At 39.1% G+C, this 15,812-nt stretch overlaps 1 protein-coding gene across 10 annotated transcripts in view; it reads left to right on the top strand.

Moving 5' to 3' along the window:
- Positions 1-15,812, top strand: part of GAB1 (GRB2 associated binding protein 1) — a 116,244-nt gene that overhangs the window by 78,471 nt on the left and 21,961 nt on the right. For 6 of the 10 annotated variants that reach the window (XM_032464110.1, XM_032464149.1, XM_032464119.1 and 3 more), the window contains exons 3-7: positions 8,945-9,167; positions 9,535-9,615; positions 13,173-13,846; positions 14,993-15,078; positions 15,262-15,565. In XM_032464110.1, coding sequence (XP_032320001.1) covers positions 8,945-9,167; positions 9,535-9,615; positions 13,173-13,846; positions 14,993-15,078; positions 15,262-15,565 — 1,368 coding nt within the window. The remainder of the gene's footprint in view (positions 1-8,944; positions 9,168-9,534; positions 9,616-13,172; positions 13,847-14,992; positions 15,079-15,261; positions 15,566-15,812) is intronic. The other 4 variants (XM_032464152.1, XM_032464155.1, XM_032464137.1 and 1 more) reach the window with 3 other exon arrangements.

Consider the following 15,812-nt stretch of genomic DNA (forward strand, 5'->3'; position numbering starts at 1 on the left):
GACAAGGGTGCATTCCCGAATATCTATATTTAGGAGGGCTGCAGATGCAGTGAGGAGTGGAAAAATTGTATTAACAGTCAACAGCAAGATTTGGATTGAAGTGAAACAGTAATTTTATCTCTAATTATCTCTAATTAGCTCGGGTCAGCATGCTGTTTCCTCTCTGGCCGGTTAGTCCCCAGGAGGAAAAGGCTTCCAGGGCTGAGATTGGCCCAGTGGGGAGGGGGGATCCCCTTGAGGAGGGCATCCAGAATGCCCAAGGGAAAGCAGCACTGAGAAAGGGAAGGGGGCGGCTGATTTCCACAGGAGGCTAATGACCTGGAACTCTTCAACTGGGTTCTACTGATTAAAAGCCTCAAGAAAGTGTTGCACATGTGGAATCAAGGCTTCAGTTGTTTTTGTCAAGTTACTAAGTATGCTCACATTCTAAGTGGACCTGGGGGTATTATTTCTAACTCCAGTTAAACGCCTTTCCTTTCTTGTTTGCATACATAGTCTATATTTGAGTACAGCGGAGGATTTTTTTAAGTCACAAATGAGATGGCTCTCTTTTTAATGGTGATTTAACAGCCACTCAGTAATGATAATTATTGGATTTAGGCATCACGTTCATTTCCTTGTAGGGTCGATTTTCAGCTAAAATGATTTAAGTAGTTGTATAATCTTTGTGTTGATGTTCTTTTGCCTGCTACCTTCTCAATTTAGGATTTGTCTGGGGGACATAAAGGCCGACTTCTGTCTCCATTGACTGCCGTATAGATTCACCTGATCTGAAAGACCTTGGTAGATGTCCTCTGTCTCTCTTTGTTTTCTCTATAATTCTCCTATTTAATGAAGGATATGAGATGCCCTCTTAGTACATTCTTCCATCTAGGAATGTGAGTGTAATTTTGGGCAGCTCATTCAGGGGAGGTTCGAGTTGCAAACCCCCAAAATGAGAATCTCTAATGCTCCAGTGTCCCAGGTTAACTTTGCAAGGTTTAAGGCATGGAGTCTGATCCATTTGTCCACCACAGAATGATTCTTATCACCTGAGAGCTTCCTTAACACCCAGTCATCTCTGGAAAGAAGATGAATTTTGTCTGCTTTAGAAAATTAATTCATCAATCTACCAAATTATTTGGGTTTGCCAGCTCTCTACAAGGCTGTGGGCATTCATTCAACCAACACATATTAAGTGACTAGTTAGGGAGACAGATGGCAAATGTTATAGACAGGGAACTGAGCATCCAGTGGGGGAAGAGTCATACCCCAAATAATTCATTCCAGTGGATAAGCACAGGTTGTGCATATATGCATGTGTATGTTTGTGTGTACATATGTTTATATGGGTATATGTATATGTTTTTATTCATTTATATGGATCATACTTTGTATAAATCATACTTTAACATATATTAAAGTATTAATGCATAATATTAAGGTATAATTATATATATATTAAAGTATGTTACTGAGTGTGTAAATACAGTTCTTGCCCTCATAGAGCTTACAGTCAGTCTAGTAGGAGAGTCAGGCATATAATCTAGGAATTATAATGCCAGTTGACAGGTGCTCTGCTAAAGAGAAAAAAAGCACAGATAACAGCTGAGATCATCTTAGGGGAGGGGTCAGGGAAAGCCTACGTAGTTTTAAATGGCTCTGTGACAATAACTGACTGTACTGAGGACTTTATTTTTGCCCTTCGTGGAACATTTTCATTGGTATTAGTAGTCAGAATTGGTTACAATGCCTGTTTTTACTTCATAAAAGGTATAGGGAGGGGGAATGTTTCAAAACTTCATAGCCACATTTTCAGCAGCAAAACTCCCAAATCCTTGTAAAACAGATTAGAAGTGTATTTGCTTTAAGTGAAGCTCTCAATTTGTGAACTTTTAATCTTCACAATATCCATAAAAGGGGAAGTTGCAAGAAAATTAACAGTATGATTAATCAGACTTGGTATATATAAGCAGAGTTGGTTACCAAGAATAGCTATGCTAATCACAGATAATTTTTATCTGTTCGTTAAAGCAAGCCCCTAAGGACCTCAGTTTGCCAATACTTTTTCATTTTAGTTCCTGAACTATATCTAAATGCAAATGTTTGTATTTTTTTCGTTCTATGATTTAGATTTTTTTACGAGTTCATCCTGGTCGTCTCCCAAAGAGCCATAGTTAGAAATCTCTCTTACTGTACTATGTTGAAGACTTGAGTTTCTTGGACTAAATCAGTGAAAGATGAGCAGTCCTTCATTGTGTAATACCAAGGAGCCACACAAACACTCATTTTGCTCTATAATTTTGGGTTTTTAAATGTAGTAGCAATTTTCCAAAAAGGCTTTAAAGGCAGCCACCATTATTTCCCTGTTCATTTGTACTAGCTGACTTTGCTAGACGCCCTCTTTAAAATTCCACGTATTTAAAGATGTGTATCAAATGCTGAACCACAGAGAATTGCTATTATTCTTTGTGATCACATTCATACAGTTTACTATGACAAGGTAAATATCAGAATGTCTTTGTTCCTCCATTAACTTTACTACCTGCTTTATAATCTCTTGCTTCCAGGTAGATCTCACCTCCACTCACTGAAAAATAGGTGCTTTTGTTTTTACCTAGATCTGTCCCCTGAGCCTTGTGTGTCCTTCCTTTTTCAGACAGCTGAATATGCTCCCACTCTTGGCTTCAAATTAATAACACGAAATGATTTTTCATTCTAACTAGTTTCAGGGTAGACGTGGGAAGAAATAGACTCTGCTTGGATTTTACAGTCTGAGAAAATAAGTATGCCCAATCCCTAGGAGAGTAACTAATCTTCTCCTGAAAACAAAAGGAAAGGGGAAAAATCTGACCTGTGTTTTGATTCCAGGAACCTCTCAAAATATCGTTACCACTGTTATTTCCGCTGCCCCAGGTGACCACTGCTATTATTGCACACTCAGAATGCTGGCAGGCTGAATCTGTTTTTCAATTCTAGCTCATTGAACTGTGTGTGGTTCCTATGAATGTTTTTATTTAGTAGATTTGCGAGTAGAAACTAATTTCTTTTGTTTTTCTTGGAAATGTGCAGATTTATTTTTGTTTCTCCACCGAAGTAGAAGCTGTGAAATCTGCTAAACAAGACCTGGGAAACATAGCCCTAAGGCTGAACTCAGCTAACCAACTTGGCATGAAGGCTCCTGGTCTAATTTCAGGAGCAAGTTTAGAAAGTTGCCTCTTAATCAGTTGAGTTGCTATACTCAAAATGCTCAGCTAATACTGGTTTAAGAAAAAAAATAGCGTAATTCTCTGTTAGATAGTCTTCCCTTTAGAAAAGTAGGGAAAAACTACCATGTGAGAGAATATACACACGCTCCCACTCCTATAAAGCAGAGCTTCTTAATTGGGGAACTTAAATTTCTGTTTATTTAGTATTTTATTCAGGTATAACTTAAACCACTGTCAAAGGCACAGATCTTAAGTGTACGTACGGTTCAATATAGTTTTATACATTCATTCCATATCTATATGTAGAAATAGGAATCTATGAAACCCCGCTCAGATCGAGAAATGGAACATTTCCAGTCCCCTAGAAGTTTTCTCATGCTTTTTCCCAGTAAAAACACAGAACAAATTTCAAATGTAACCATTATTTTGCTTCTATTACCATAGATTAGTTTTGCCCCTACTTGACTGTAATATAAATAAAACCATCGAGTCCAGCTTCTTTTTTCCGACAGTAAGTCTGTGAGATTCATCCGTGGAGCATGGGCGGGAGTTCTACATCTATATAGAGTTCCATTGTGTGACTATATCACAAACTATTGATCTCTTTGAATGTTGACAGACATTTGGCTTGTTTCCAGTGTTTAGTTAATACACGTAGAACTGCTGTGAACATTCTTACGTGGATCTTTTGAGGGACATGAGCACTTAGCTTTTTTAGGTATATACCCATTAGTGGAATTGCTGCCTCATAGGGTACATTTATTTAGTTTTAGTAGATTTCGTAGCTTTAGTTTTCCAAAGTTACTGTACTAATTGTTTTCCTACCAACGGCATATACAATTTCCAGTTACTTTATAAAGTTCTCGCCAGTGTTTGGTATTGTTGATCATGAGTTTTAGCCATTCCAGTGAGTGTGTAGTGGTTTTAATTTGTATTTTTCTGAGGACCAATTGAACCAGAGTTTGTTTGTTCTAATTTGTCTTATTTTGTTTTATCACATATTTTCAAACTACTGCCCCTGAGATCTTGATTCATTGGGTCCCCTGAGGTGAGGCACCTAGTGATTGTAGCGATCCTGAGGCCATGACACCTCTGGATAAGAATTCAGGCATTTGTCAGCACTGACTAACGGTTTATTTTAAAAAGTCTCCTGGAATGTTTTCACACTCTGTTAAGGAGATGGTCATGACAAATAAAATTTTCAACTTGAAACCCATTAAAGAGATTGGGCTATGATTAAACATCTTCAATATTTGATTAAGTAAATTGAAGAAATTTCAGGTTGCAACCCTGAAAATTGCAACTACTGCTATTTCTAGTTTGTATTCCTTTGTTAGATTTATCTTTATAAGATGTTCTTCCATAAAGAAGGGTGTGTTCAGAAGTGAGAAGATGGTTATTTTCGTATTAATAATAGTGCATACTCTTTATGGACTCTTGTTTGCTAGATTAATTAGACATAGATCTATTTGAAATGCATCTCTTTAGAGGGAAAAAAAAATCTATGACAGACCAGGTAAATCAAGAATGAAAAGAAACAGAGGGACCTTAACCTGTATACCTTTCACTGTGAACCTGAAGGAAAACTTTCACAGTAGAAACAAAAAAATGTTTTGTCAGCAAATGTAGCCCATCTTTGGAGAAAAGGATCTCATCTGATCTCCTGACGGGAGGTGAGCGACACCACAGCTTCATCACCACATGCTCAAGTAGGGTATGTCAGTAGTTACAAAAGCAGACGACCTTTCTCGTCCACCTGGAAATAGTCTACCTTACCAATAAGAAAGAGTACGATGGGCGGGTGGTGTAACTCAGTGGTAGAGCCCGTGCTTAGCATGTACAGGGTCCCAGGTTCAATCCCCAGTATCTCCATCAAATAAATAAATAAACCTAATTACCTCTCCTCCAAAAAATAAAAAGAGGGAGTAGGATTGCTTCCCTAGGCTTAAGCTTTTGTGCCATCTGGTTAAAAAAATACATAGTGTTTTGAATATTTAGAGGCATTATCTGGTCACCCCCAACTTCTGTGAGGGACACTAACACCAGGGCCTTTTGGTTTCAGATAGAATAAAACTGTGCATTAAGGAAGGTCAGGATCATGTGAACCAATTTATTATTGTTGGGTCTCCTCACAGAACCATCTAGTCCTCTTCACGGAAAACTCGTGAAGGCTTTCCTTAGCAGTACTTACTTGCTTTCCAAGTAAAGTTCAATTTAAGAGTTTGATATTGCAGCCTATTAGACCTCTGATGGGTGCTAATTATTACTCTTCATGCCTTCTGAATTAAGAGACAGGAAATAATTGTACACACATAAGCAAACCCTAAGCTGATGTTCGGTTCTCAGAAACATTATACCAGCATTACTTAGAAAGAGCAGTAAGTTGGAAACCCAAGTGAGGCAGAAAGTAGTAAACAGTCTGCCCAACTACTCATGGGGTAGTCACATGTCTTTATAAGGTGGAACAGAAGTTTCTTTTTTCAGACCAGTTGGTTAACTTTGGCTGGAAACTTTATGTTAGAGAATATTTAGATACCATGCATGCTGACAAGATACGCAGAGTTGAGTCTCTAGTCGAATTAACATGAGTAAAATCACTAAAACTTTGAAGATGGTACGTTATCTGAGCCCAAAGTAGTAAAGCAGTGTCCCCTTCCCCTTTAAGTCCCCTGTAGCCATGTTGTTCAAAATGGTTTGCTGTTCATGGCTATTTAAAGTCTTTTCTTCCATGAGCTTGCTAGTGAATAAAATGAAAGTTTCTGTCTGATTCTTGCCTTTTAGAAATATACAGAAGTCTTCCCATATTGTAAACAAGATTTAAAAAAAAAAAGGACTTTTGAATCCTGGTTCTTTTTATTATTTTTCTTTTCATTTTTCTTTTCTTCCCCCCCCCCCCCCCAGGAAGTTGAGAGGATCTTGAAGCTATACAGTAAAAACAGTTTTGTCATTCACAGGCGGGAGAAAGGGAAGGTTAAAAATGAGACGATCCCATTGTGTTAATAAAATAGACAAAAGGGATTGCTTGATGGGGTGACTTTTTTCCCACTTACGATGAATCACTCAGTTCATGTAGTGTATAGCCATCTAGTTTAGAAAAAATACTAAAGGAAAAGTGTTATCTGTAAAAACAACCACCTGGAAAAGTTATTTTAGGAGTTACAGTGGAAAAGTAGAATTCATACTGTTTTATGTAGTAATGTATTTCCAGTGTTCACTTTCATTTCATTTGGTCAAAACTAAAAATTGAACTGGATTATACCATTTTACTTTATCTCTATGTAGAAGAAAGAAGAAATATATAAAATATACTTGTGAATGCACCCTGTAGGATCCAGCAGCTGCTTTCTGATCCCTCTGCTTTTTTTTCCTCTCCAGTGTTGAATATATTCTTCTTAAGCTGTTTATTTTATTTTTTATTTTTATTGAAGTATCATTGATTTACAATGTTGTGTTAGTTTCTGGTGTACAGCACAGTGACTCAGTTATACATCTATATATTCTTTCTCATACTCTTTCATTACAAGTTATTGTAACCTATTAAATGTAGTTCCCTGTGCTATACAGTAGGACCTCCTTGTTTATCCATTTTATATGTAGTACGGTGTATCCGCTGATCCCAAATGTCCCCCATTTCCCCTTTGGTAACCGTAAGTTTGTTTTCTGTGTCTGTTAGTCTCTTTCTGTTTTATAAACAAGTTCATTTGTATTGTACCATTTTTTTAAGCTCCTTAAAGGGTAAATATTTTTCATAGTTTTAAGTTTGATAATCCACGAGGATTTACTCTAAGTCACTGATCTGTCCATGGCATTTTAAATCCCCTTAAATAAATCTCTTTATATTTGTAACATAATCAAAACAGCAAGACAGTTCATAGGGTATGCTATATACACTGTAATCAGTGTCATTTAGACATGGTGAAGTAGTTATCAGTTCCCATGAAATGTTGGCATGATGTTGTATAAATGTCCAAAAATTCATTTCTCTTTTCTCACCACTTTGTGTTCTGGCCCTTCGTCAATAAGAAAGAATTAACTAATTAATCCCTGTCATAAAGTGTTAGATTTTGTTGGGTGAGCCTGTATGAAGACTTGATGTTTCATGAAGCATAACAAAGCCAGAACGTTGGAAATTAGCTCCACTTCTGTGTACTCGGGCCAGATTGTCCAACTGAAAGATATTTCTGTACTCAGTTAGCACCTAGTAGGTCTCACAAGTTTCTGGAGGAGCAAATTCCAAAGTGCAGGTGCATGCAAATGGGTCTTGCAGATTCGGGGGGGGCCTGGCTTTCATGTCTTCCAACCTGACGTGGAGAAAGTGCTAAGTGAGTTTCAGCTGGGTGAAGGAAATATTTTTGAGCATCTACCCCAGGAGTTCTGATTCTTTTTGTTTGGTTGGGGGACCCACAATTAATGATTAATTAAATCAAACTAATTAAAGATAGCCATACTAATATTTTTTTTTTTTAATGGAGGTACTGGGGATTGAACCCAGGACCTTGTGCATGCTAAGCATACACTCTACCACTATACCCTCCTCCCCCTAATACTAATATGTTATTATTCAAGCTTTACAGTTAGGATATGAGCTTCTTTGCCTAGCAAGAAGAGTTTTTAAATGAACTCTATAAACTTGGCTGTGGTGCATGTATGGATGTTAAAGTTGAATACAAAAAGACAGTATCAAAAGCACGTGGACTTTTTCTGTAGAATCTGGAAAACAGAGCTGACATGTGGCTCTTCCCTGAGGAATTGACAGGCCAAGTGACCTGCCTTTGATTCTATTCTGTAGAACATATTAACTCTCTTACCACTTCTTATCATCTTTAGGTAATGTTTTGTTGTGGAAGTCTGTTTCAACCCAGCCTTTTCTATTCTAATATAAACAGGCAAGAAACAGATTTGTTTATTCAAATATGAGCATTTACCTTTTTTTTAAAAATTGATTTATAGCTCCATATTCCTAACCAGACTAACAGAGAATTTTTGTTTTGGGCCCTCAAAAATTTCCTTGGTTGTGTCAATAATTACAGCGTCTTTTTTTTTTTCTAATTTTTTAACTTGTTTTCAAATTACTTCATTCTACACAATTTCGTGATTTTTTCCTGCCTTCTCAAAGCATAGTTAAGTGCTTAATAAATTACTTCTTTACCTGTTGAGCCCTTCTGCATGAAGATACTACAGAAACCAATAAATGGCAAAGAAGGCTATGAGCTGAGAGGAGAAGTGATGTCAAAGAGAAGCTCTTTCCCTGAATGTGAATCCTGGAATTAGACATATTTCTCCCCAGTCGGCTGGGAAGTAGAAAGAAATGAATCAATAGCAAAATAAATGGGGTGAAGAGCTGGCCCTGGCACACACAGCACCACGGGCCTGTAGATACCACGTAATAAAGTGTATCTCCTTGGAAGGTTGGCTTGGCTTAGCACTTACTATGGGGGAATAAAATCTGCTGCTTGTGTTAACATCTTCATTCCCAGTAGCCTTAAAACGAAAGAATGTTCAAGGCCAATGTTAACCATGGCTTTCCTCGAGCCTCTGGAAGAAAGAGCCCTAATTCTCCGATCTCTTTGAGAAGAACCAGTTATTTTCTGGGTCAAGGTTGCCATTTAGGGAGAATGTATTTTAACGGACGTTGTCCTAGTTTATCCTATTTTCATGTGTTTAAACAAATTTATCTCCAGCCTTTCAAGTAGCTTTGTTTAAGAAACAATTCTTAAAACGGGGTAGACAATGATGGTCACGCTTGGATGTTGCAGATCCTGTGAAGCCTCCTGGCAACTCCTTACAAGCACCAGCTGATTTACCGTTAGCGATAAACACAGCACCGCCCTCCGCCCAGGTGGATTCCTCCGCTGCTCCTCCTCCGCCGTATCAGCTAATTAGCCTTCCGCCACACCTGGAAACTCTTGGCATCCAGGAGGACCCTCAAGACTACCTCTTGCTCATCAACTGTCAAAGCAAGAAGCCTGAACCCCCCAGGTAAACCGCATCCGTCTGCGCAAGTGCGCTCACGTCTGTGCGCGCATGTCTTTAGGAAGCTCACCTTTAAACTTTTTTAACCCTCATTTGAAGGCTTAAAAGAAACCACCTATAGAAGCTTATATTTTAGGCGTATATTTCTGGTGTATGTTCCCCGACTAATGATGTCTGATGTTCAGGAGATTTTATTAAAGAAACACGTTCTCTATAATTTCTGGCAGAGAACACTTGTACCTACAAGGCTCTTTTAGAAATGTGTCTCCTGTGTCATAGTCGTTGTTACAGACTCACAGTATTACTTGCTTAACAGATTTCACTGATTTATAAATGGTGATCTTGCTCCATTTCTTATGTGATTGTAAACCAGCCAAGGGTCATCTTTTGTTTCTGAAGAAGGAGAGGAATATCTACTGCTAGAAGATTTTGAAAGCAAAACGATTCCATTGCAGTGAGTGTGTTGTGGTTGCTTTGGATCTGTGTGAGAAATTAATCATGCAGGTAAAATCCCAGTATAGCAAATTCTATGGAATAAACCAATCGGGCATCAGTGAAATTTGATGAAGTCAAATATGTTGCTAAAAACTACGAAACTTTTGAATCTTCATACCTAGCAATGAAGCAGACCTTACCACAAGACTTGACTTGACAGATTTTTAAGTAGAATGGAGTATATGGATTTCCGTGATTACCAAGGCTATCCTAAAACCTTTCCCAGAGCCTGATTTACCTGTCATCGCCATCTTTGCTTCCATACCCCTCTCTTCTTTCAAGCTATAAGATATTTTAATCTGATCATTCTTGTCATTTGATGTTGGATAATTGGAAGGCTTAAAGTAATAGTGACAGTTGGAGTCAGAAATTAACTAGAAGATCTGTTTTACCATTAGCAGCTATGTGATAACTAGTGACATGGGTGTATTTATTATCTGAATTTGCAGTATGAAGGGCAGAGGTGAATTGCATTGAGAGGTGAAAGATTTTTTTAAAACAGGTGTTAGATGGAGGCATTATTTTTATAACAAAAAAAATTTTTTTCATGTAGAAAGTGACTGTTACTAGGCTCTGGGTCATACAAAACACTTGTTCAAAAATTTTTAAGTAGAATTGGTTAAGATCCACAAATTAGTTCCTGTAAACCATTCCCTGAGATAATGGAAACAGCTAACAAACCTTTCAAAGATGAGTTTCCATATATTTGTTGTAATGGGATTTTACGTGTAAGAGCAAAAAAAAAATTTTTTTTTTATAAATCAACACCAGTTAATAATATCAAATTCTAACTTGATTTTTGCTTGTTTGCTGTGAGTATGTAAAATTATACACTTGCAACTTTGTTGCCTATGCTACTAACTAAGATTTTATTTTAGGGAGAGCCACAGTTATTTTTCCATATCAATTTTTCAAAAGCCAACAGCCAAGTAACAGTTTTCAGTACGTTTTCTTTTTATATAGTGTCTTTCGTGGATCTCATTGGTATCACAGTTTTCCTGCTGTAGTAGAAATTATGATGTGGATCATTGCTCAGATATATTTTGTATCTATGTTTTGCGGAAGCGACAGTTAAGTAGCAAATATTTATGAAGTACCCACTATGTGCCCACTGTTTTGTGGGTGCTATGAAGGTACAAATTAATTACGTAAGATACAGCCCCCTCCGATGCAGTCTCCTTGAGAGTTTATAAGTAAAGCTTGTGAAGAAGTCAAAACATTCAAGCATTAGGTATCTAGGGATGAAGGCAAGATATGAGCATTGCCTTGCAAACTCTTGTTCATTGTGCAAGACTCGGCTCAGACATCTGCTCCTCTGGAAGACATTCCCCCAAATTCCCAGGCCGGATTAAATGCTCTCTGGATTTTCATAGCACCCTGGTTGTGCCTCTATATCTCCGCTTTATCACAGAATTGGAAATAGCTTGATAATTATATTTATTCTCCACCAACCCATAAGCTGATGTCAAGGCCGGGGAACTCAGTACTCATTGTACTTCTAGCTTCTCTTAACTTCATATTAGAATTAAATCAAGTACAAATTTCAGAATATGTGTGAGAAGTTCCTAGGAAGAATACTGCGAATGGTTTTGAAATGGAGGGTGAGCGGTCTCACAGGAGGAGTAGGATTTGAACCACACCTGGTTGGTGAGAGAAAAGGAGACTGTCATTAATAATTTATGTCCAAATAGCTTGAGGGGCAGGGGAGGTGAGAACGAGAGTGACGGGAGGAGAGGCTGCCGGGAGAAAAGGTTTCCACTTGGGGAGTGGTAGGACCTAAGATAGGAAGGTGGAACCAGGTTTTGACTGCCTCAGTGCCAGGTGGCATCGTTTGTGGGCTTTTTGTAGGTCCCACAGCCTGGAGGGACTCTCAACAGGATTTTCTCTGACTACGTGAGTGATATGAAATCATATTTTGAAAACAATGATCTTCCAGCAGTACTGGCTACATGGCTGGTACCCAGGATAGATCGGAAGAGGGAGAAACGAGAGGAAAGAAGTTCTCTGAGGAGGGGTCAGTGGTCTAGATCTCAGCAGAGACATGGACCCGAACTTGGGGTGGTGATGGTGGGAACAAAGCAGGATAGTAGGTACTTGGTTAGGAAAAAGGACTCTGTGCCCAAGGGATGGTAGAGATCAAAGCGAATGAATCAAAGCCGAATTGGGTTTAGAGTGTAGAGAACCTACGTTAAAGGCATTTCTTTTCATGGCAAGTCAGAGAGGGCAATCAGTTTGAGAAGTAAATTAAATTTGGTGCACAGGAGCAAGGTAATACTGGGATAATCAAGTAGAAATATATTTGAACGGTTTGAAAATACGGGACTCGGAGTTTCATGAGAAGATAGGAGTTTTCAGCTTTCAGTAGAAGGTGAAGTTATGAGAAAGAAGGAGTTTTTAATGGGTTTTTTTAAATGATTTTTTTAAAGACTCACAGGACTGATTTCTGTTAGCCATTTCCAGGTGGAGAGACAGGAAGAAGGAGTCAGTCAATGAAACAAGGACATAGTCAGTGAGGGAGAAGGAAAATCAGGGCATTGACATCGCAGTGAGGGTTCTCTGGTACTAGAAGGGGAGAGGTCCAGGGAAGAAATGCAGTTACACGGTGCCAGATGTTACCAAGAAATCAGAGAGATATGCCCTTAAAAAAACTATCACAAGTTATTATTTTTTTAATATTGAGTTTAAGGTCCTCCAGGGCTTTGGACAACATACGTAGGTAGTTAAGCTATCTTGTTTAGCATTAAGGAAGGATGCTTGTTTTGGTATTGGTAGCTTTGTTTTGCATTATTCCCAAATTTTGTGATACCACAACATACAGAGACTGAAAATGTACCAAAGCGTGAAATTTACTGTAATGAGATTTCTCGAAGTTCATTCTTATTTGGAGTTGGCTAACTCTGTGGCTTGGATTTTGATCCTCTTTATAGTACTGGCTAAATATTTGTTAAAGAAAATTAGTAGAAAGGAAGGTATGCAAAACCTGTCATGTTGCCACCTCCTTGGAGATTACGTTGAATTTATTCAGTACCAAGTAATCATTAGACTTTTTGTTTTACAGAACAGTAAATTTGCGCAGGTGGGCAAAAGAGCAGTGGACCAACTGTTGGCCTGGGGTTTTGCATGCTCTTCAGAGGAAGTGCTTTCCTTGTGTCTGTGCCTGAATCATTTAACCTTTCTCCGAGTTTGGTACCTTTCTAATTCCAGTGCTTCAGGGATTGTGGTTTTATGTGTGGATTTACTAGGTGGGGTTGGGGGTGTGGGCAGGTACAGGACAGGAATTAGTGAGAATGCTTTCGGTTTTGTGGTGGCGGTTTTGTTACCTGGCATATAATCATAAAAAACTAAGGAATATCCGTGCTTTAAATCAGATGGATCACACACACACACACACACACACGCACACAATCTAATGAAAAAGCCATGGATTTTGATTGCTAAGCTCCAAATATATCTATGCAAACGCAGGCTTATGTCCTCACCATGTTTTATCTTCTGTCATTAACTATTTTTATCTAGAACACACACTGATTCTGCCAAATCCACCTCTTCTGAGACAGACTGCAATGATAACGTCCCTTCTCATAAAAACCCTGCTTCCTCCCAGAGCAAACACGGAGTGAATGGCTTTTTTCAGCAGCAGATGATGTATGACTCGCCACCGTCTCGCGCTGCATCTGTTTCTGTCGACTCCAGCCTTTATTACCTGCCCAGGAGTTACTCCCACGACGTTTTACCAAAGGTGTCTCCATCAAGTACCGAAGCCGATGGAGAACTCTATGTTTTTAATACCCCCTCGGGGACCTCCAATGTAGAGACCCAGCTGAGGCACGTATCTATAAGTTATGACATTCCTCCAACACCTGGTAATACTTATCAGATCCCACGAACATTTCCCGAAGGAACCTTGGGGCAGACGTCAAAGCTGGACACTATTCCAGATATTCCTCCACCTCGGCCACCGAAACCACACCCGGCTCATGACCGCTCTCCCGTGGAAGCGTGTAGCATCACACGCGCAGCCTCGGACACTGACGGTAGTTACTGTGTCCCTACGGCAGGGATGCCACCGTCACGTAGTAATACCATTTCCACTGTGGATTTGAACAAATTGCGAAAAGGTCAGCTCCAGTTGGCTTCTGCCGTGTTAGAGGTTAACGATCGAGCAGCCGTTGGTCCAAATATTTGTTCTTGTAAGCATAGCGTGACGTGAAATGATAATCCCTTTTCTCTGCAGTTCTGCAGTTGCCCATTCACTTAGCAAAGATGTCAGAGTCCCACAGAAGTGTGGTTGTGCATGCAGCGTGTGTCCGTGTGCGTGTTCTGCTGGAAGGGAGAAGGGGATGGATTTATTCATCCCTGAAAAAGTGTGGCCTTAGGAATACCTTCCTGCCTCAGGAAGTGTGCACCCCCCTCTCTCACTTTCTCTCTCCTGGGTGGGCAGACCCGATGGGACAGAGGAGCAGGAAGTAGACCAGCCACAAGGCCTCTCCCAGGCATACCCTTCCCTGTATTTGTGTCCCGTTATGACCGCTTCTCTGTCACATCTGCTGGGCTCCGTTTCCTTCCTTCTAGATTAGCAGTTTTTACGTTACATCTACCAGCTGATATGCCACTCCAATCAAGTCATTCTGCTTTTTGTTTGTTTGGTTTTATTTATATTTAAAGCTCTGAATCTTCTCTTCCCAGACCCCTAGCCACTTTACTTATTCCTAGAGCCTTCACCATCTCCTAGAGCCAACCAAAAGTTGCAGACCTTGAGAGGAGAAAAATTGAGTTTGGGTTATACTCTGAGGTTCTTAAAGTCCTAAAACTAAAAAGCCAAAGTTTACAATGCACATACCCTAAAAACTTCTGTATTTTGTGTTCGAGTTATCCGGCTGTTTTAAAGAAGGTAAAGATTTAATGTGTTGTGAATAGGACTTATATCAACACTTATTTAGCTATTCATTACCAGTTTCTAATTTCTTGAAGTGGCTGTAATGTATGTTATAGTGGTTATAAGTTAGTGAGATGCAAATTAGACCCAAGGGTGCAAAAGATGAAAAAACGGAAGTATTTCTTTTCTCCATCTTTAGATAACCATTTCATCCCAGGCTTAGCTATTTACTCATTGTCATAATCAAATACTGGTACTGGTTAGCATAAGAGGAAATGTCTGCATTTTCTAGTGCTTCAATGTGTTAATGAGAGATATTATTCTGTGAGCATCCTTTTAAAAATCTGTGTATGTGCATGTGTGCATATATGAAAAGACAGAGAGAGAGAATGTTATTCCTGATTACCTTGAGAACTGGTAAAGTTGGGAGGAAATGTTGACAGTTTATTCTCTGTTTTAGATGCTAGTTCTCAAGATTGCTATGATATTCCACGAACATTTCCAAGTGACAGATCTAGTTCACTTGAAGGCTTCCATAACCACTTTGTAAGTATAATTGACCTTAACATCATCAAGTGTGTTTCACTGTCAGAATCCTCACACTTAGCGCTCTGAGACTAAAATGAGATCCTGGAATAAAAGTCCCTTCAGCCCCATGTGAATAAGACAACCATGTTTTCCTGTTGACAATAGTTTTCGTTTATTGAAAGAAATATATGTGTGTTTTAGAAAATCAAAAACGTATTGACGGTGGGAAGCGTCTCAAGTGAAGAACTGGATGAAAATTACGTCCCCATGAATCCCAACTCTCCTCCACGGCAACATTCCAGCAGCTTCACAGAACCAATTCAGGAAGCAAATTATGTGCCAATGACTCCAGGGACATTTGACTTTTCTTCATTTGGAATGCAAGTTCCTCCTCCTGCTCACATGGGCTTCAGGTCCAGCCCAAAGACCCCTCCCAGGAGACCAGTTCCTGTTGCAGACTGTGAACCACCTCCCGTGGATCGGAACCTCAAGCCAGACAGAAAAGGTATGGGGGTTGTGGCATGGTAAAAGGGTCAGGGGCTGCCAGTTTAGATCTGCATTTAACTCTCGTTAAATCCAAAACAGAATCGGCACTAGAAATTGGGAAGTATTTTCTATTACCTTAGTTAACAACTTGTTTAAGTAAAATAGTATCGCTACTTAGAGATTATTAATTATTATGTCATATGTTGATGCCCTGGTGAGATTTTTCAGTCTCCTATCTCTAGAGCAGAGGTTACCAACTAACATAT

Source organism: Camelus ferus, chromosome 2 (assembly GCF_009834535.1).
Source record: "Camelus ferus isolate YT-003-E chromosome 2, BCGSAC_Cfer_1.0, whole genome shotgun sequence".
Taxonomy (NCBI): domain Eukaryota; kingdom Metazoa; phylum Chordata; class Mammalia; order Artiodactyla; family Camelidae; genus Camelus; species Camelus ferus.